General features: G+C 38.4%; 1 protein-coding gene across 5 annotated transcripts in view; it reads left to right on the forward strand.

The window, feature by feature from the left end:
* Positions 1–23,048, forward strand: part of fli1 (Fli-1 proto-oncogene, ETS transcription factor) — a 107,510-nt gene that overhangs the window by 17,657 nt on the left and 66,805 nt on the right. For all 5 annotated transcript variants that reach the window (XM_061972713.2, XM_061972711.1, XM_061972712.2 and 2 more), the window contains one exon: positions 20,587–20,798. In XM_061972713.2, coding sequence (XP_061828697.1) covers positions 20,587–20,798 — 212 coding nt within the window. The remainder of the gene's footprint in view (positions 1–20,586; positions 20,799–23,048) is intronic.

Consider the following 23,048-nt stretch of genomic DNA (forward strand, 5'->3'; position numbering starts at 1 on the left):
CGATGCACAGAGTAGGATGTCTCAACGCCCTCCAGACATAATAAATAACAGATTTTGTTACAGACTTTTAATTTAGATAAATCTTAAAAGGCTACAGTACAAGCCAATTTTTAAAACAATGAAACCTAAGACTTAAACACTATCAGTGCAGCATAAAAAACACAAACAATGCAAAATAGTGGGTTTTCTAACAGTGTGTCTATTTATTTAAATAGATAAACAGTTGGTCAAAAGATTTCAATGTATGTATAATACTAGAGATGTCCGATAATATCGGACTGCCGATATTATCGGCCGGTAAATGCTTTAAAATGTGATATCGGAAATTATCGGTATCAAAAAGTAAAATGTATGACTTTTTAACACGCCGCTGTACGGAGTGGTACACGGACATAGGGACAAGTACAGAGCAGTTGCGTCTCCCAGTCATACTTGCCAACACTCCCGATTTTCACCGGAGACTCCCGAATTTCAGTGCCCCTCCCGAAAATCTCCTGGGGCAACCATTCTCCCGATTTCCACCCAGACAACAATATTGGGGGCGTGCCTTAAAGGCACTGCATTTGCGTGCCGGCCCAATCTCATAATATCTACGGCTTGTCACACACACATGTGAATGCCAGGCATACTTGGTCAACAGCCATACAGCTCACACTGAGGGTGGCCGTATAAACAACTTTAACACTGTTACAAATATGCGCCACACTGTGAACCCACACCAAACAAGAATGACAAACACATTTCGGGAGAACATCCGCACCGTAACACAACATAAACACAACAGAACAAATACCCAGAACCCCTTGCAGCACTAACACTTCCGGGACGCTACGATATACACCCCAACCTCATGTCCCAAATTCCAAGCTGCTGTTTTGAGGCATGTTAAAAAAAAATAATGCACTTTGTGACTTCAATAATAAATATGGCAGTGCCATGTTGTTGTTTTTTTCCATAACTTGAGTTGATTTATTTTGGAAAACCTTGTGACATTGTTTAATGCATCCAGCGGGGCATCACAACAAAATTAGGCATAATAATGTGTTGATTCCACGACTGTATATATCGGTATTGATTGATATCGGAATCGGTAATTAAGAGTTGGACAATATCGGAATATCGGATATCGGCAATAATATATAATAAAGACATCTCTATATAAAACAGTACCTTTTGAGCACATTCAACAACACTATTGTTCATTTCTAGTTTTTTTTAGTTTTTTTTTATTAATGTTTTTAATGATGATATCAATGAGGGTTTTTTTAATCACTGCTATCTTGAAATTGTTACTAATATTGATGCTGTTGTCGTTAATGTTCATTTTTGTTTCACTACATTTGGATTTGTGTGTCCTCAATTTCTCTCAATTGCTCTGTTTATTGTTGTTCTTAATGTTGCTGGGGCGGGTTTGGTTTTGGAATTGGATTGCATTGTTGCATTGGTGTTGTTGTGTATTGTTTTGTTGATTGATTAATAAAAAAAATAAAAATAAAAATAAAAATAAAAACAATACCTTGATAATAATGATACAACGTTGATCCTTTTGGTCAAGATTACACTGATACAAAATTGTCATATCGTTACATCCCTACCTAGGCGTCAAACTTAACAACAGCTTATTCTTTTGGTTAAATTATTCTTACACCTTAAAAAAAGAAAGAAGTGATTTAGCACAATCCAACTGGCTTTTAGCCCTAAAGTTTATGCAAGGTGGTCATTTAAGTTAAGGGAAACTACAGGATTTATTATTTTCGTTTTACACCTTTAGAAAAGTTAATGAATGTTGTATACAGACTATAAAAATGGAAGCCGTTGCCTCCCTGCTTGGCACTCAGCATCAAGGGTTGGAATTGGGGGTTAAATCACCAAAATGATTCCCGAGCGCGGCCAACGCTGCTGCTCACTGCTCCCCTCACCTCCCAGGGGGTGAACAAGGGGATGGGTCAAATGGAGAGGATCATTTCACCACACCTAGTGTGTGTGTGACTATCGTTGGGACTTTAACTTTTTAACTTTAACTTTATTTGGGGACAGTTTCAATCTGTTACGGGAATAATAATATGGGAAGTGAATAATTGTACATCTGACCATGGACCTTCCACAGTACATCAGTCAAAACTGTACATTTAACAATACAAGGGATAAATAGTACCTTCAGTCTGCTTTGTGGAAGGTCTCATTTTCGCCAACGTGTAAAAGGTTGCGGTGCCCTTGAGCATGACCCTGACAAAATTACTTACTGTACAGTGTGTCATGATGTTTTGTTAGCATTTTGATTCCCAACCACTAGCTATCCAATTTCACCTAATTGGTCTGATTATTATTTACTTTGATTTCCGGGCCATAGAACGCCCTGGTATTTAAGCCGCATCCACCAGATTTTAGGGGAAATAAATATGCTTACATACATTAGCCGCACCGGACCATCAATCAATCAATCAATCAATGTTTATTTATACAGCCCTAAATCACAAGTGTCTCAAAGGGCTGCACAAGCCACATAGACATCCTCGGTACAGAGCCCACATAAGGGCAAGGAAAAACTCACTCCAGTGGGACGTCAATGTGAATGACTATGAGAAACCTTGGAGAGGCCCGCATATGTGGGTATCCCCCCCCCCCCCCCTCTAGGGGAGACCGAATGCAATGGATGTCGAGTGGGTCTGACATAATATTGTGAGAGTCCAGTCCATAGTGGATCCAACATAATAGTAAGAGTCCAGTCCAAAGTGGGGCCAGTTTGACCATAGGTCGCAGATTTTGTCGATGTTTTTTTTACAGACCTTAATTGTTTCCAAACTGTCTGTAACACGGCGGTAAAACGGCTGATCAAAGAAACAAAAGTCATCGTCATGGACCCACTAGTTACGGAAGCTAGCTCTCCAATCAGCTGAAACAGACTCAATAAGTCCACGGTAACATGTTGGTGAATTTACGAAACTGAAACAATACAACAACAAAAAAAATCAATTGTAAGTTGATGATACAAACACAGACATTTGTAAATGTGTTAGCATATTTGCTCATGCTAAAAACGCCAACTTGATTACACTACGATAGCACGTACAAACAATACGCATGAAAACACTCCTACAGACATCACACATGAGACGGTTTAGTAAGTAAGAATTGTTTTAGTTACAACCCCGGTTTCCATTTGAGTTGGGAAATTGTGTTAGATGTAAATATAAACGGAATACAATGATTTGCAAATCCTTTTCAACCCATATTCAATTGAATGCACTACAAAGACAGGATATTTGATGTTCAAACTCATAAACTTTTTTTTTTTTGCAAATAATAATTAACTTAGAATGTCATGGCTGCAACACGTGCCAAAGTAGTTGGGAAAGGGCATGTTCACCACTGTGTTACATGGCCTTTCCTTTTAACAACACTCAGTAAACGTTTGGGAACTGAGGAGACACATTTTTTAAGCTTCTCAGGTGGAATTCTTTCCCATTCTTGCTTGATGTACAGCTTAAGTTGTTCAACAGTCCGGGGGTCTCCGTTGTGGTATTTTAGGCTTCATAATGCGCCACACATTTTCAATGGGAGACAGGTCTGGACTACAGGCAGGCCAGTCTAGTGCCCGCACTCTTTTACTATGAAGCCACGTTGATGTAACACGTGGCTTGGCATTGTCTTGCTGAAATAAGCAGGGGCGTCCATGGTAACGTTGCTTGGATGGCAACATATGTTGCTCCAAAACCTGTATGTACCTTTCAGCATTAATAGCATTAGATATGTAAGTTACCCATGTCTTGGGCACGAATACACCCCCATACCATCACAGATGCTGGCTTTTCAACTTTGCGCCTATAACAATCCGAATGGTTCTTTTCCTCTTTGGTCCGGAGAACACGACGTCCACAGTTTCCAAAAACAATTTGAAATGTGGACTCATCAGACCACAGAACACTTTTCCACTTTGTTTCAGTCCATCTTATATGAGCTCAGGCCCAGCGAAGCCGACGGCGTTTCTGGGTGTTGTTGATAAACGGTTTTTGCCTTGCATAGGAGAGTTTTAACTTGCACTTACAGATGTAGCGACCAACTGTAGTTACTGACAGTGGGTTTCTGAAGTGTTCCTGAGCCCATGTGGTGATATCCTTTACACACTGATGTCGCTTGTTGATGCAGTACAGCCACGGGCTTAGCTGCTTACGTGCAGTGATTTCTCCAGATTCTCTGAACCCTTTGATGATATTACGGACCGTAGATGGTGAAATCCCTAAATTCCTTGCAATAGCTGCTTGAGAAAGGTTTTTCTTAAACTGTTCAACAATTTGCTCATGCATTTGTTGACAAAGTGGTGACCCTCGCCCCATCCTTGTTTGTGAATGACTGAGCATTTCATGGAATCTACTTTTATACCCAATCATGGCACCCACCTGTTCCCAATTTGCCTGTTCACCTGTGTGATGTTCCAAATAAGTGTTTGATGAGCATTCCTCAACTTTATCAGTATTTATTGCCACCTTTCCCAACTTCTTTGTCACGTGTTGCTGGCATCAAATTCTAAAGTTAATGATTATTTGCAAAAAAAAAAAAAAGTTTATCAGATTCAACATCAAATATGTTGTCTTTGTAGCATATGTAAAAATGTAACTTAGATATTGGGTTACACTTTGTAAAGCGCTTTGAGTCACTAGAGAAAAGCGCTATATAAATATAATTCACTTCACTTCACTTCACATAACACACCGTTTAGGTGTTGTCGGTGTTGAACACAAAACATTATGGCCAATAGCGAAGAAAAATCCATAAATTATTTGCACCGATTTATAAGCCGCAGAGTCCAAAGCGTAGGAAAAAAGTAGCGACTTGAAGTCCGGAAAAAAAACAATATTTGCTATAGTCAATAGGGAAATAATATATTTTCAGATGCATCTCAATTCTGACATAGGCCATTGTAAAATCCATTAGTAAACAGCAACAGTTGATTATTGATTTATTGTAAATGAAGTAATGCAGACAGTTGTAAAATGTGTCTGACCGCAGCGAGCCACCTTTTCGAGAGATCCGACCAGCCCCTTCATTTTAGGGCACTTCCTCTATGTTCCAGTTTAGCACCCTATTCTAATTTATAAATGTGATGGGAATTAATTCAACTGTTTCTTATTACAAATGTAAGGTTTTTAGAAGTTGCAAGTATTAAGCTTACCGTATTTTCCGCACTATAAGGCGCACCTAAAATCCTCTCAAAAGCTGACAGTGCGCCTTATAATCCGGTGCGCCTTATATATGAACCGATATTGAGCCACAACAAACCTAAACTTCATTTTCATAAAGTTTAGGTCTCGCAACTACGGTAAACAGCCGCCAACTTCTTTTTCCCCCGGAGAAGAAGAAGTTCTTCTTCTATGGTAAACAGCCGCCCCCGTAGAAGAAGAAGCGTGCGGTGCATGCTGGGATATATGACGTTTCATTTCCATGTGTGTGTTTATGTAAAGACCCCAAAATGGCTCCTACTAAGAGACACGCTTACGACGTAGAGTTTAAACTCAAGGCGATCAGTCACGCAGTAGAACACGGATGACAGAAGGCGAACACACGCTCACCAAGACAGGGAGACAGCGCCGGACGAGATACACCACTATCTGCCAGTGGATCCTAAATGCCTGGACTGATATATCAGTCTGAACTGTGGTCCGAGCTTTCAGGAAGACAGGAATTGTCACTGAACTGCTGGACAACAGCAGCGACACTGACTCCATTAATGATGACTTCGACGAGACGGATGCATGTTGGATGCCGTATTCGCCCAACTGTTTAATTCGGACACTGAAGAAGAAGAATTCGAAGGATTCGTGGATGAGGAATAACTTCATAAAGTGAGCTTTACATGTTTATTTTGTGTATTGTGTTGTGTGACATTAACGTTTGAGCAACGTTGAGTTATTAGGGACAGAGGACCCTATTGAATTTCTAGCGTTTTATTATTATACCGCCGCCTCTTTGAGCTGTAATTTGACCCCTTAACATGCTTCAAAACTCACCAAATTTGGACACACATCAGGACTGGCAAAAATTGCGATCTAATCAAAAAAAACAAACCCCAAAACTCAAAATTGCGCTCTAGCGCCCCCTAGGAAGAAAACACAGACAAAACGGCCTGTAACTCCCAGTAGGAATGTCGTAGAGACATGAAACAAAAACCTCTATGTAGGTCTCACTTAGACCTATATTTCATACACTGACAACCCCCAGCAAAAATCTACAGGAAGTTTGCAATTCCCCCTTCAAAACAAAAGTTGTGTAAAAACAGTCCCCTTTTTTCAAACATTATCTCCTCTGAGCGCGTTTGTCGTGTCGGCTTCAAATTAGCACAGGAGAGAGATTGAACCCTTCTGATTAAAAGTTGATGAAAGCGTTTTAATTACTGCTCCGGTTTGGATTTTATGAGCCCTCAAAGTCGGTTCCGTCCATCGCTGCTTGCAGCTTTAATTAGGGGCCGAGTCCCTTTGGGACAGAGGACCCTATTGAATTTCTAGCGTTTTATTATTATACCGCCGCCTCTTTGAGCTGTAATTTGACCCCCTTAACATGCTTCAAAACTCACCAAATTTGGACACACACATCAGGACTGGCGAAAACTGCGATCTAATAAAAAAAAAAAAACCCCAAAATTCAAAATTGCGCTCTAGCGCCCCCTAGGAAGAAAACACAGACAGAACTGCCTGTAATTCCCAGTAGGAATGTCGTAGAGACATGAAACAAAAACCTCTATGTAGGTCTCACTTAGACCTATATTTCAAACACTGACAACCCCCAGCAAAAATTACAGGAAGTTTGCAATTCCCCCTTCAAAACAAAAGTCGTGTAAAAACAGTCACCTTTTTTCAAACATTATCTCCTCTGAGCGCGTTTGTCGTGTCGGCTTCAAATTAGCACAGGAAAAAGATTGAACCCCTCTGATTAAAAGTTGATGAAAGAGTTTTAATAACTGCTCCGGTTTGGATTTTATGAGCCCTCAAAGTCGGTCCCGTCCATCGCTGCTTGCAGCTTTAATTGCTATTGTTATTGCTCTGCACTATTTTGAGTGTTACTATATTGTGATTGCACTAACGTTTGATTTACCGTAACACGAGTAAATCAGCTGTTTATTCATTTTGGGAGTGAACAGAGTTGTCGGAACGCTGGTTTGTAATCTATTAATAAAGTTTGACTGACCTATCTGACTGTTTTGTTGACATTCCCTTTAGCGCAGCTCCATCTCATGGATGCATAGGTGCGCTTTATAATCCGGTGCGCCTTATATATGAACAAAGTTTTGAAATATGCCATTCATTGAAGGTGCGCCTTATAATCCGGTGCGCCTTATAGTGCGGAAAATACGGTACTTAGTGAAACAAAAAGAAATGTAAAATTGCATCAATATACATAAATCATCAATAATCAACGTTTAATCGAATGGTGGCTTGTAATTGAATCGCAAGGTGCCCGCTTCTAACGGTCAACATGTAAGGTGATAAGCGGAACAATTAAGAACTTTTCCACTAGATGGCAAAAGCTCCATAATTAAACACATGGTGGTTTTCATTAAGATTCTTTTAACGTAAAATATGTACTTTGGGTCAATCAAGGTTGGGTAACTCCACCTTTGAGTACCTAATGAGGTAATTATGGACTATTTTCGACAGTTAATGCACTGTCCTGAGTTATCACCAGTGATGCATACATAAGAGCAAAAACATGGTGTCGGAGTTTCTTGGCTGTTTCAAGACAGCCTGATGATGCCTTCACTGTTTGTGTTCTTTGCAGATATGGCCACACAATAACACTGCAGATTTCTCCTCTCCTATTTTTAAACGGCCCACATCTTGATGGGCACACGCCACCTGCCAATCATGGTCGCCATATGACAGGCAGCATGATATGTCGGCATTAACGCGGCTCCTAACAGTCACCACGGCGCCCGGCCGCGTTTTTATCGCGCCCGGGCTGCCTGGTGTGCGCCTCTCAGATAGTGGGTACTACTGCCAGGGTGCGGACTATATGGCGGATGGACCGCTTCAATCCATGGAAAGTCTAAGGTTTAATGTTGGATAGGGAGTTTAGCTTTTATATGCTTGTTTGCGATACCTGCGGGGGAGCTGCGAGAATGTCTTCTTTTTTTCCCTGTGACGCCTGGCTTAAAAAGCATGATGTATTTAGGGATATTCTTTCTTTCTGCCAAAATAGACTAAAAACAACGTGTTGCCCAGGAGGGAAAAAGTGTCCAAACATTTGCTACTAAAGGGCCACACACTGAGTTATCAAAGCATGCAAGGGCCGTTTTGATATTTAAAACATTTTAAAACCAATACAATATATCAGGGGTGTCAAACGTACGGCCCGAGGGCCGGATCAGGCCCGTGAACAGGTTTTATCCGGCCCGCGGGATGAGTTTGCTAAGCATAAAAATGTACCTGAAATTTGTGAATGAAAGAAACTGCTGTTCTAAATGTGTCCACTTGATGTCGCAATAGCAATTCTTAGTATCTTTGTAGATGATGCTACATATGTACAAAATAAACCACATGACGTTAGTACATCAGTCGAGGAGAATGAGCAAACTACATAAATAACATCCTGTAAAAAAAATATCTTGATAGATTGAAAATTAACACCAGAGCTGTCTGATTATTATAACATTATAACATTATTACATAAGTTATTCAGAAAATATAAATAACGACAAATTATTAACCAGAACATGTAAGTGTAAAAAAAATAAAAAATAAACATTATGATTTTTACATTTTTAGAATGTGCTTGTTCTATTTTTAAACAAAGAAAACAATCTGAAGTTTTTTTTTTTTCTTTTAAGTTATTGTGCCGTGATTTTACCAGTCCTGCCCACTTGGGAGTCATATTTGCCAACCCTCCCGAATTTTCTGGGAGACTCCAGAATTTCAGTGCCTCTCCCGAAAATCTCCCGAATTTCTCCCGATTTCCAGCCGGACTTAAGGCAAGCCCCCTCCAGGTCCGTGCGGACCTGAGTGAGGACAGCCTGTCGTCACGTCCGCTTGGCCAACCAAAAAGTAACCACAGAACACTATGCCGTATAGTGTTCTGTGGTTACTTTTTGGTTGGCCAACGGTTTACTGACGGCAAGTGTGGGAGTTGGTTCTGAAGTATGAAGTAAAGAGACGTAACTTCGTCACCTCGCCTGGTTATTGACTCCAACCCAGAATATAACACTGCTTATACCTATGCTCCTTCAAAGGCTGTGCTACTGGCTGCAAAGCATTGCACTTTCAAATACAACAATGAGTAGAGGAGTGTTATGTGTGTATATGTGTAAATAAATGAACACTGAAATTCAAGTATTTATTTTATTTATATATATATATATATATATATATATATATTTATACTGTATATAAGAAATACTTGAATTTCAGTGAATTCTAGCTATAAATATACTCCTCCCCCCTTAACCCCTCCCCCAAATCTCCCGAATTTGGAGGTCTCAAGGTTGGCAAGTATGTTGGGAGTAGATTTTAATCTCCATGTGGCACCCGATTGGAAAATAATTTGACACCCCTGCAATATATAGATTGTTTAACCTTTAAGGCTACCCTCAAGTTTGGTCCCAGGGCCCTAGAAGGGTCTTAATCATAAAAATGTTAAAAATAAATCATATATATATATATATATATATATATATATATATATTATTTTTTTTTTTTTCTTTTTTTTTTCAACGCTTAAATCTATAGGTCAACTTCAGATGTGTGTCGATATAAAGTTTTGCATTACATCACTGCCCTTTTTGTTAAAGAAAACCCTGTTTTTATGGCAAAAACACAAAATGGGCAACATTTTTCCTCAAATAAATGTCAAAGTGGAATATTTGATGTGAAGTAATTGGAGCCTTCAATAGGTCAATAATTCATAAAAACATTGATTATGATTAATTATTATTTTTTTGAGCAATAACAGTTAAAAAAACAAAACCACAAAACGTCTCAGGGATCTTAAAGTGTTCAAAATAAGTTATACATGATTTTTTATTTTTTTTTACTTTCAACGCCTAAAACTCCAGATCAACTTCAAAATCTATCCATCGATTATAAGTTTTTATTAGTTTGTTGGTTTTATGCCTTTTTTGTAATGGAAAACTTTTATGGCAAAAAAAATGTCAAAGTGGAATATTTGATGTGAAGTAACTGGAGCCTTGAAGAGGTCAATAATTCGTAACAACATTCTGATCCATTATTACTTTTTGAGCTATAGCAGTTAATAAAAATCACTCAAATTCTCTGGGATCCAATAGTGTTAGAAATAAGTCATGCATTATTATTATTATTTTTTTTTAAACTTTATACCTAAATCTCCAGATCAACGATAGGATCTATCCGTCGATTATACATTTTTATCATTTTTTTTATGTATCTGTTTTATGCCCTTTTTGTCATAAAAAGCTTAGTTTTTAGGGCAAACATGCACAATATGCAACATATTTAAAGTAATAGTAGCCTTCAATAGGTCAATAAGTCATTACAACTTTGATTTTGATTCATTATTCTTTTTTGAGCAATGACAGCTTTAAAAAAAACAACACACAAACCGTCTCAGCGATCTTAAAGTGTTAAAAATAAGTCATACATGATTTTTTTTTTTTTACTTTCAACGCCTAAATCTCCAGATCAACTTCAAAAACTATCCGTCGACTATATGTTTTTATTAGTTGTTTTTTTTTTATGCCTTTTTTGTCATGGAAAACTTTTATGGCAAACACACAAAATATGCAATATTTTTTCCAGAAAAAATATCAAAGTGGAATATTTGATGTGAAGTAACTGGAGCCTTGAAGAGGTCAATAATTCAGAACAACATTTTGATCCATTATTACTTTTTGAGCCATGGCAGTTAAAAAACAAAAAAAACACTCAAATTCTCAGGGATCCAAAAAAAAGTCATGCATTATTTTGTATTTATTTTTTTTAACTTTTACGCCTAAATCTCCAGATCAACGTTAGGCTCTATCCGTTGATTATACATATGTATAGTTTTTTTAAATGTACCGGATCTGTTTGTTTTATGCCCCTTTTGTCATAGAAAGCTTAGTTTTTAGGGCAAACATGCACAATATGTAAAATATTTAAAGTTATTGGAGCCTTCAATAGGTCAATAAGTCATTACAACTTTTATTTTGATTCATTATTACATTTTGAGCTATGGCAGTTAAAAAAAACCCCACTCAAATTCTCAGGTATCCAAAAGTGTTAAAATAAGTCATGCATTATCTTTTTTAAACTTTTACACCTAAATGTCCAGATCAACGTTAGGATCTAGCCGCCGATTATACATTTGTATTCCTTTTTTATGTATTTCTTTGTTTAATGACATTTTTGTCATAGAAAACTTAGTTTTTAAAGTAATTGGAGCCTTCAATAGGCCAATAAGTCATCACAACTTTGATTTTGATTCATTATTAGTTTTTCAGCAATGACAGCTTGAAAGAAAAAAAACTACCTTCATGGCAGCTTTGTGTTATTAGTTAAAGTTAAAGTACCAATGATTGTCACACACACACTAGGTGTGATGAAATTTGTCCTCTGCATTTGACCCATCCCCTTGTTCACCCCCTGGGAGGTGAGGGGAGCGGTGGGCAGCAGCGGTGGGCAGCAGCGGTGGGCAGCAGCGGTGGGCAGCAGCGGTGGCCGCGCCCGGGAATCATTTTTGGTGATTTAACCCCCGATTTCAACCCTTAAAGTACCACTGATAGTCAAACACACACTAGGTGTGGTGAAATTACCCTCTGCATTTGACCCATCCCCTTGTTCCACCCCCTGGGAGGTGAGGGGAGCAGTGAGCAGCAGCGGTGGCCACGCTCGGGAATCATTTTTTTGGTGATTTAACCCCCAATTCCAACCCTTTAGGCTGAGTGCCAAGCAGGGAGGTAATGGGTCCCATTTTTATAGTCTTTGGTATGACTCCTATTAGAATCGACATTCTAACTTTTTCTCATTACATTTCAACCTGTAAGTTTTATCAAAACAGTATCATTAGAATGTGTCGCGGGCTTTTTAAAAAATGACCCCGATTCAGTAGCCCCTGGGCCGCACTTTGGACACCTCTGCTGAGATGCTTCTGGTTTTGTGTGTTGTCTGTTTGAAAAGGGCCAACGAGCGCAGATCATTCCTTTATTTTTTTTGTCTATTCATGTCCATTCTCTCCCCTGACAAACATATGTGGCACAGGGGAATGATATAGATGAATAATTCCTTTGAGGATCAGACACGTCTCAGTCAGTCTAAGTCGTGCCATGGGATCCTATCAGATCCAGATGTGCGTGAAAATCCCGAGTCGGAGCACAGAGAGACATGTCGGCAGCGACGACGCTTAATATTCCCGCTTATTCCTCTCCAGACTTTTGGCCCAGAGGCGGGTCATCAGGCCGTCGTCACGGCAACTGGGATGTCGACATGGTTAAAACGGCGGTTTACGCGATGAAAGTGTGTAAGATCTTGTCGGCCAGAGAGCTGTTGCTGTTGTTTTTCTTTAACAAACGCTTGCCACAGCAGAAAGGTCCCGCTTCTGTTGACCTTTCTGCAGAAATTCCTGATCAATCTTTGAGTATGACAACGTCAAAAGGCAACTGTTGCGTTCCATTCCGTAGAACATATTTTGCTCAGACTGCCTTTTCAATAAAAGGACCACAACTATGGTACTCTCTACACCAGTGTTTTTCAACCACTGTGCCGCAGTGTGCCGTGAGATACGGTCTGGTGTGCCGTGAGAGATTATGTAATTTCACCTATTTGGGTTAAAAATATTTTTTTGCAAAACAGTAATTATAGTCTGCAAATGATGTGCTGTTGTTGAGCTCGGCAGAGTACCCGTGTAATACTCTTCCATACCAGTAGGTGGCAGCCGGTACCTAATTGCTTTGTAGATGTTGCAAACAGCTGGAGGCTGCATGCAGGTAAAAAGGTGTCTAATGCTTAAACCAAAAATAAACAAAAGGTGAGTGCCCCTAAGAAAAGGCATTGAAGGTTAGGAAAGGCTATGCAGATTGAAACTTCAACTGAACTGGCTACAAAGTAAACAAAAACAGAATGCTGGACGACAGCAAAGACTTACTGCGGAGCAGAGACGGCGTCCACAATGTTACATCCGAACATGACATGACAATCTACAATGTCCCCACGAAGAAGGATAAAAACAACTGAAATATTCTTGATTGCTAAAACAAAGTAGATGCGGGGAATATCGCTCAAAGGAAGACATGAAACTGCTACAGGAAAATACCAAAAAAATGAGAAAAAGCCACCAAAATAGGAGCGCAAGACAAGAAGTAAAACACTACACACAGGAAAACAGCAAAAAAGTCCAAATAAGTCAGGGGGTGATGTGACAGGTGGTGACAGTACACCTACTTTGAGACAAGAGCTATATTGATGCATGCTTGGTTGTGGTTTAAAGTCACATCCAACAATTGCGACAACGGCTTTTTACTGTCAACTGAGTTTCTTTTTTTAATGATTTCTGCTGGTGGTGTGCCTCCGGATTTTTGTCAACGCAAAAATTGTGCCTTGGCTCAAAAACGGTTGAAAAACACTGCTCTACACTGCAAACATTGAAATCTAAGTAAGATTAAATATCTCAAATAAGGGTGATATTTGCTTATTTTCTGTCTGATAAGATCATTCTTCTCACTAAGCAGATTTTATGTTAGAGTGTTTTACTTGTTTTAAGGGTTTTGGTCCTAAATTATCTCAGTAAGATATTACAACTTGTTGCTGAGATTTTATGACCTATATTGAGTAAAACATGCTTGAAACTAGAATATCAACTGTTGCAAAGCTGTGTCATCAACACTCACAAGTATAAAACTACTTTTTCAAAGTAATAATTTCTTACTTCAAGCATGAAAAAAAAATCTTGATGTATCATTATGTCAAGATAATGGCACTGGCATTTACTTAATTTAAGAATATTTTTCAACATATTGAGCAAAAAGGTCTCATTGTTTTTTCCTACCAAGAAAAGTGCACTTGTTATTAGTGAGAATATACTTATTTTAAGGTATTTTGGGGTTCGTTGAGGTTAGCTAATTTTACTTGTTTTGGAAAGTCTTGACAAGCCAAATTTTATTGTTCTATTGGCAGATAATTTTGCTTAGCTCAAATAAAATACGTCTAATTTTTGTTTTTTCTTCTTGTTTTTGAACACTGACTTTTTGCAGTGTGCCTGACACTTTGAAAAGTTTACCTGCACTTGTCACTTTCAAAAAACAAACACAATTGTGGCTGGTCAGAATCAGAATCAGCTTTATTGTCATTACGCAAGGTAACGAGATTGAGGCCATTCCATACAGTGCGATGTGTGCATGCTAGAAAAACAATGTGCAAATATATAAAAATTTAAAAAATGTAGAAGTGCAATGAATATGGTGTGAAATTAATATATACATGAAAAAACAAAACAATAACAGGGTGGTTGGTGGAATGGGTTATTGCACCGAAGAGAAGGCAGTTATGAGGGACAATGGGGCAGTCCGTTCAGGATGGTTATGGCCCTGGGGAAGAAGCTGTTCTTTAGCCTGTTTGTTTTGGTTTTAATGCACCTGTAGCGCTTCCCAGAGGGCAGCAGGTGGAACAGGTCAGAGCCAGGGTGGGTGCTGTCCTTGATGATGGCACTGGCTCTGTTGAGGCAGCGGGAGGTGTAGATGTCCGTCAGAGAGGGGAGAGGGCGGCCGATGATCTTCTGAGCCGTCTTGACCACTCTTTGCAGCAGGTTGAGCAACAATCGTGTTCCCATGTTTAGTTTTTACAAATTTTTACTAATTGTTTTTTATCTAGTCTGCACTTTGTCTGTGTTATTATTATTATTGGCTTTTATCTAGTTTGCACTTTGTCTGTATTATTACTATTATCATTATTATCGACTCCTCTTTGCCTTATTCTTTTTATTTTTCTATTTTAATGATGTTAAATCTGTGTTGTTGTTGTTGTTGTTGGGACAAGTGTTGTAAATTAGCTTTGGCTACAAACACTACGATGCATACATTGGGTAACTTTTTCAGATATCTATGTTTCTGTATCTGTCCCTATTTCAAATGAACCTGAAAAAAAAACAAAAAAAAAAACAATGTAAGCAACTTCAGAAGGAGTTTACTAACTCCGCTGTGAGTGTGATTGAAGTCATCTAACGTCAACAGGAAGCTACAGTAGCAAACTACTTAGGATGCCAGACTGTGATATGACCCATAACTGCACCTAATTACTGTAAAAAAAAAAAAAAAAAAAAAAAAGAAGTAGTCCCCCAGAGAGGGAATATTTGACATCACAAGTTTGTGTGCAGTTTAGAAAGGAGTTCTATTTGTACTGATTGCAATCACTGTCATCACCTGACAATGTCCTGCCAGTCTTGAAAGAAGAGTTTTTGTTTGCTTTCTCGGCTGGGAGAGTGTTGAGAAGATGGATGTGATTCTGGTGTCATGGCAGGAAATGGTGGAGGTGAACATCTGCCTGCCAGCCTGCACAGCGCACTAACTTCCTTCTTTGAGTTTCTCCATATGATGCTGGAAATTGTGGTTTAGGTTTTGTAGATTCTATTAAAACTGACAGCCCAACGTCTGAGGACACTATAAGGACAGGGGTGTCGAAGTCATTTTAGATTGGGGGGGCCACATGGAGAAAAATCTACTCCCAAGTGGGCCGGACTGGTAAAATCACGGCACGATAACTTAAAAATAAAAACAACTTCAGATTGTATAGAACAAGCACAAATGTACAAATCATAATATAGTTGTTGTTGTTTTTTCACTTACATGTTGCGGTTAATAATTTATTTGTCGTTATTTATATTTTCGGAATAAATTATGTGATAATGTTCATCAGTCAACTCATTGGTGTTAATTGTCAATCTATCAAGATAAAAAAATGATATCAAATTACAGTATGTTATTGATGTAGTTTGATCATTTTCCTTGACTGATGCACTAACATCATGTGGTTTATTTATTAGCATCATCTACAAAGATACAAAAAATTGCTATTGCGACATCCAGTGGACACATTTATAACAGCAGTTTCTTTCATTCAAAAATTTCAGGTATATTTTTATGCTTAGCAAACTCATCCCGCGGGCCGGATACAACCTGTTCGCGGGCCTGATCCGGCCCCCGGGCCGTACGTTTGACACCCGATATAAAAGAACCCCTTCGGGACAAGGCAGACTTTTTGTCCTTTCACTACATTGTTTGCTGTGTTTTTGGCCATCATTTTGTTGTGATACTCGGATAAACATGATTTTTCCCAAAGAGGATTTTTTTTCATGTTAAATGTCCAATTTGTGTACAATGCACATAACGTAAAAGTACAATTTTTAAAAAGGCATAAAAAAACATTTTTTATAATTTTTTTTAACTTTCTTTGCTCAAATCTCAATCAACTTCAGCGCTAAACAAAAATACCAAACATGTAATTTTTTTTTGTATTTTTTAACCTAGGGGTGTCCAAACTTTTTCCAGCAAGGGCCGGATAGAGGAAAAAATTAACCTGGCCTTGTTCACACTGCAGGTCAATTCCAATTTGTTTGCCGTAGTGTTGTCTCGATACCAATATTTTGGTACTGGTACCAAAATTATTTCGATAGTTTTCGATATTTTTCTAAATAAAGGGGACCACAAAAAATTGCATTATTGTCTTTATTTTAATAAAAAATCTTAGGGTACATTAAACATATGTTTCTTATTGCACGTTTGTCTTATATAAAATAGTGAACATACAAGACAACTTGTCTTTTATTAGTAAGTTAACAAACAAAGGCTCCTAATTAGTCTGCTGACATATGCAGTAACATATTGTGTCATTTTCCATTCTATTATTTTGTCAACATTATTAATGACAAGTGGTAGAAAATTAGTTATTAATCGACTTGTTCATTTACTGTTAATATCTGCTTAGTTTTTGTTTTAACATGTTCTATCTACACTTCTGTTAAAATGTAATAATCTCTTATTCTTCTGTTGTTTGATACTTTACATTAGTTTTGGATGATACCACAAATTTGGGTATCAATCCGATACCAAGTCGTTACAGAATCATATTCAAAGTCGTCATGTGTCCAGAGACATATTTCCTGAGTTTATAAACATAATATATATTTTTTTTTTAAAAGAAAGAAGATGTTGTGATGCCAAAAAATATTGACATAATCATAGTAGTTCAGACTAGATACGCTCCTGTACTTGGTATCATTACAGTGGATGTTAGGTGTAGATCCACCAATGGCGTTTGTTTACATTTTGAGGCCGGTGAGCTACGGTGTGTAGTGAAGCATGTTTAGCTATTCCTCGTCCTGCAGGGATGATACTTGTAAGAAACTCACTTTATTTATCGCCATGGAGACCAGGATTAGTGATTTAGAAGTAACTAAAACACTGCCGACTGCGGCTGAACGTTAGCCGCTAGCTAGCTAGCCATGTCTTAAAGCACCTCTTCCTGAGGGCGTTTCAGTGTTATAACTTCACCTTTATCTTTAGTTTAAGCCAAAATGCGTCCGTTCTCCCTTTTCTGTCTATACACTGTGTCTGCTTGTAAGTACTCCATGTGTGTGCGCTACCGAACATGCTCGTCTGCTCGTAAACCAGCAATGACATGACGTGACGATGACGGGGGTGATGGTGGACCGGTATTTTTCAGAGGCGGTATAGTACCGGATATGATTCATTAGTATCGCGGTACTATACTGTACTAATACCGTACAACCCTAGTTTGCCGATAGGTGACCTGTATCGGATTTTTTCATGCCAGCGTGAACAATGCAATTGCGAATTGTTCATATCCGACCCAGGCTTCTTCCATATGTGGAAATAAATCGAGGATATATGCTATGTGTCCTCAATGTAAACAACTCTTGTCTTCGACTGCTCGCCCATCGGAGCAAATTATCCCGCAAAACTACCAGAGCCAAAAATACTCATCATCTTTGTTCAGAATCTTCTACGCGCAAATATTTGGTTCCGGAAATGTTGACTTTGATTGCGCAAAATCCTTGAAATTGCCACAAATACGCCAGTACTAAGACCGACAAGAGCTGAAGTCATTTTTACTTCGATTAACGTTGCAGTGCGTGCGACGTCATGATGTCATTGCATTCACATTAAAACTTTAATTTTTTTGGGTAATGTAAACGACCACTAGAAAGATCGGTTTTAACCCAAAAAAATCAGAATTGGACATCCGACCCTGCAGTGTGAACGTAGCCTGAGATACATTTTGTATGACGGGATGCTAAAATGATTAGAATGTATGCTAAGCTATCTGAACAAAACATTCACAACATTGCATTGTTTTATATGTAACAGAGGACATTAGTGTAATACAAGGCTAATTTGGGGCCCTCCCGATTACAATTTTTTACACACTTAAAAAACTATTGTTACACCTTTTTAACTGAACTTCAATTTAATTTGCAATGCATATTTTGTACTAAAACCATTTTTTCATGGAAAATAAATAATCATGTACTTTTTTTGTGCAAAATAACAAACTTGACATAATTATAAATCAATGTTTACTTATACAGCCCTAAATCCCGAGTGTCTCAAAGGGCTGCACAAGCCACAACGACATCCTCGGCTCAGATCCCACAATTTGAACATAATTTTGCATATCTTCCTGACACATCATTAACAGATCCCAGTACGACACCACAAGCCCAGCACTAACAGGAGACAGTGGCGACAGTGAGGGAAATTTGCTATTATATTTTTCAGTGACGGAGCAGGAACCGGCAAAGGAATACCTTTGTAGAAACATTTCATATGAAGCACTCTGTCATTCATGAGTTGGCATTTTGCACACACTTTTTCACGCAAAATGGGGCCCCCCGCACTGATCGCGGGGCCCTATGCACAGAACTTGACCTGCGAATACGTGAGATATTTCATTTCTTCTTTAGATTCTTCGTCACTACTATTGTTTTCCCGCCAACTGAACCCTTTTTAAGGACTTCAGCACACTTGAAAACTTACCATATTTTCCAGTACTCATTAAGGGACGCACGGAAATAATCAAGGCAATAAATACATAGTCGGACATTTCGCTGGCCATTTTGGTTTTCACGTCAAATTTTGGAGTTATATGGGACGCTTGCATTTTTTATTTGTTTTTTGTGTAATGTTCTAATCCAGAATGTGTTTATTTTGTCGCGGGCCAATAAAAAAAACGGGTTGCGGGCTGCATTTAGGACACTAGTTTTTAACGCCTTGAGGGCCTTTTCATGAAATGATGTCGCAGTAAGTGTAGATTTGCAAAACAGTAGCTTTTTTTACTAAGTTAAACCTGTGACATTATCAAAAGAGTCAAATGAAAAAACAAAAACAATAAAGCCAGCCCTCGTTTATTGCTGTTAATTGGTTCTGGAAATTTCCGCAAAGCAAAAAAAACCTGTTTAGATCTTCAAAATATGTTTTTAAAAATTATAAGAGCCCTTTAGAAATGAAATAAAACTCTTTAGTCACCTTTACACTCTTTTAATTCAATATTGTAATGCTGTGTGAGGCTGAGCCAACCAGAGGCCACAATACTGAACAGGGCACTCTGATTGGTTTGGTCTCCTCTAATGACCTTTACTACTGTAGTTTTTATGGTTTTTAGTTCATTTGGCAAGTCTCATGCTCGAAAATGCTTAATTTCGGCCAAAAATGTTGTAGAATATTCTTTACAAAAAAAATCTGCTTTGTATTGAAGACAATATTCGAGGAGCAATATGGCGAGGCACAAATGTATATGTTTGATATTTTTGTTTAGGACTGAAGCTTAAAAAAGTACACAAACATGAATGTTGTTACACCCTTTAATAACTTAAGGACTCTTATGTCCTCTTTGGCTTTGATGACAATTTTAAAACCAAATGTCTCCCGGGGGTTAAATATGCTGTAGTAGCAATACCATAATGACCATATATGGAGTCAGAATGTCACACAAAAGTTGAACTGACTTGAAATTTCTCACACAGCTCAACTTACACCCATTGTAACATTAAGGTGTTTTGGTGAATCACCACCAAATTTGGCGCACACCTTAAGGGGACTGACAAAGACGTGTGTGTAAAATATGAACAATATTGGTTGAAAAACATGGCCGGTATCAAGCAAAACGTATGTGTAGGGGTAAGGGCTGGACGTACAGTAGCAACACATTTCCTATAAATCGTGATGATATATAATTACAAAACATTGAGTATATCTGTATAACATGTATGCGAGCATATCGTTTAAAGCCTTTTGACCCCAACCCATTGGGGGCGCAACAAATTGGTAAAGAAAGGTGGGTACATCGTGCAATATTTGATTGGTATTTGTGCCTCTTAAGTTAGCAGCCTTTTTTCCGTTGGAATTTCATAATTGTGCTGTTGTCTGGCTTACTATTTACTTTTTTGTTATGTCAAAATGACTACTGTGAAAAAAGTGTCTAAAATCATCAAAGTAGTGGACTAGCATCCTAAGACCTTTGCCAAGTCTCTAACAAGTCATCACTAACCCTTGTAAAACACACGTTCACTAGTGAGCAGCACTTTGTCATGCCTGTTTGAGCGAAGAGAGACACATGTCCCCCTTTCTGGTCTTTCCAGGAGGCGCTATCAGTGGTGAGTGAAGACCAGTCCTTATTCGAGCCCCCCTACGCCACTGCCGCCCCTCTCCCCAAGACAGACATGACTGCATCTGGCGCGCAGGACTACGGCCAGACTCACAAAATCAACCCATTACCCCCACAGCAGGAGTGGATCAACCAACCAGTGCGGGTCAACGTCAAGAGAGAATATGAGCATATGAATGGATCCAGGTAAGGAACCTAGAACTGCACGAGACCAGGTTAAAAGGTGTATGTGGCAACATTTACTATTTGAAGAAATAGGATACTCAAGCAACATGGCATGGGAAAATAATGATTTCATCATCATTATGATTGTAAATAATGTAAATAATTCAATGATTATAATAATAATAATAATAATAATAATAATTCAATAATTCAATGCAATACTCTGATGATTAACTTGTGTGATGACTGCATTATGCTGATAGTATATATTTGTACCATGAATTGATTAACGTGGACCCCGCCTTAAAGAGGAACATTATCACAATTTCAGAAGGGTTAAAACCATTAAAAAATCAGTTCCCAGTGGCTTATTTTATTTTTCAAAGTTTTTTTCAAAATTTTACCCATCACGCAATATCCCTAAAAAAAGCTTCAAAGTGCCTGATTTTAACCATCGTTATATATACCCGTTCATTTTCCTGTGACGTCACATAGTGATGCCGATACAAACAAACATGGCGGCTAGAATAGCAATGTATAGCGACATTAGCTCGGATTCAGACTCGGATTTCAGCGGCTTAAGCGATTCAACAGATTACGCATGTATTGAAACGGATGATTGTAGTGTGGAGACAGGTAGCGAAAACGAAATTGAAGAAGAAACCGAAGCTATTGAGCCATATCGGTTTGAACCGTATGCAAGCGAAACCGACGAAAACGACACGACAGCCAGCGACACGGGAGAAAGCGAGGACGAATTCGGCGATCGCCTTCTAACCAACGATTGGTATGTGTTTGTTTGGCATTAAAGGAAACTAACAACTAGGTTTACAGCATATGAAATACATTTGGTAACAACATGCACTTTGAGAGTGCAGACAGCCCAGTTTTCATCAATTAATATATTCTGTAGACATACCCTCATCCACTCTCTTTTCCTGGGGGTCTGGCGGCAGATTTCTTTGACTTTATCGTTGGAAATGCATCTGCTTTGAGTGTTGCAGGATATCCACACATTCTTGCCATCTCTGTCGTAGCATAGCTTTCGTCGGTAAAGTGTGCGGAACAAACGTCCAATTTCTTGCCACTTTTGCATCTTTGGGCCACTGGTGCAACTTGAATCCGTCCCTGTTCGTGTTGTTGCACCCTCCGACAACACACCGACGAGGCATGATGTCTCCAAGGTACAGAAAACAGTCGAAAAAACGGAAAATAACAGAGCTGATTTGACTCTGTGTTTGAGAAAATGGCGGATTGCTTCCCGATGTCGTCATCGCTCCGAGAGTGAATAATAGAAAGGCGTTTAATTCGCCAAAATTCACCCATTTAGAGTTCGGAAATCGGTTAAAAAAATATATGGTCTTTTTTCTGCAACATCAAGGTATATATTGATGCTTACATAGGTCTGGTGATAATGTTCCCCTTTAAACAAGTTGAAAAAGTTATTCGGGTGTTACCATTTAGTGGTCAATTGTACGGAATATGTACAGTACTAATAAAGGTCTCAATCAATCAATCAAATTATGATGAAACACCTTTATGGGTGTAGGAGGCATATCGACATATTTAACGTAGTCGGTTTGTATTTCATACAAAAAGTCTAGAATTGTGTTATTGTTTTGACCCGAACATCACACTCCTTTTCAATACCACCATTTAAAAAAAAAAAAAAAAAAAAATAATATATATATATATATATATATATATATATATATATATATATATATATATATATATATATATATATATATATATTTTAAATGCACTAATGATGGTTACAGAGAGCACGGTGCATTCAAGAATCCCATGAAATGTGAATATCAACATTACAACACAAGCACGTTCTCTATGTTTTGTATTGCTGCAATAATAGGATTTAATTTCTATTTTCATCAGTGAAATACTGCTAGATTAAGATAAAACTGATTTCCTCCCTGTCTAACAGTTTTTTAATGAGTCTACTTCTTCGGTTATCAGTTTAAAATTAGCATCATAAGTAGGGATGGGTACCGAAACACGGTGCCATTGATGTAAACGGTAGTAACGCGACCGAAAAAAGGAAATAGCTATTGGAACCTCGTTTCAATGCTAATGAATGCGGACTCCACCTGCAACTAAGGGTGGGTGATCCATCCAAGTAAATAGAGGGCTAGTATCGCCTACACCAGACCTGGGCAAATTAAGGCCCAGTTAAGCTTTTCAATCTCGCCCGCCGGACATTCCCAAATAATTTTTTTAGATCTTTAAGATGGAAACTGTAGCTGCCATTAT

Source organism: Nerophis lumbriciformis, linkage group LG17 (assembly GCF_033978685.3).
Source record: "Nerophis lumbriciformis linkage group LG17, RoL_Nlum_v2.1, whole genome shotgun sequence".
NCBI lineage: Eukaryota > Metazoa > Chordata > Actinopteri > Syngnathiformes > Syngnathidae > Nerophis > Nerophis lumbriciformis.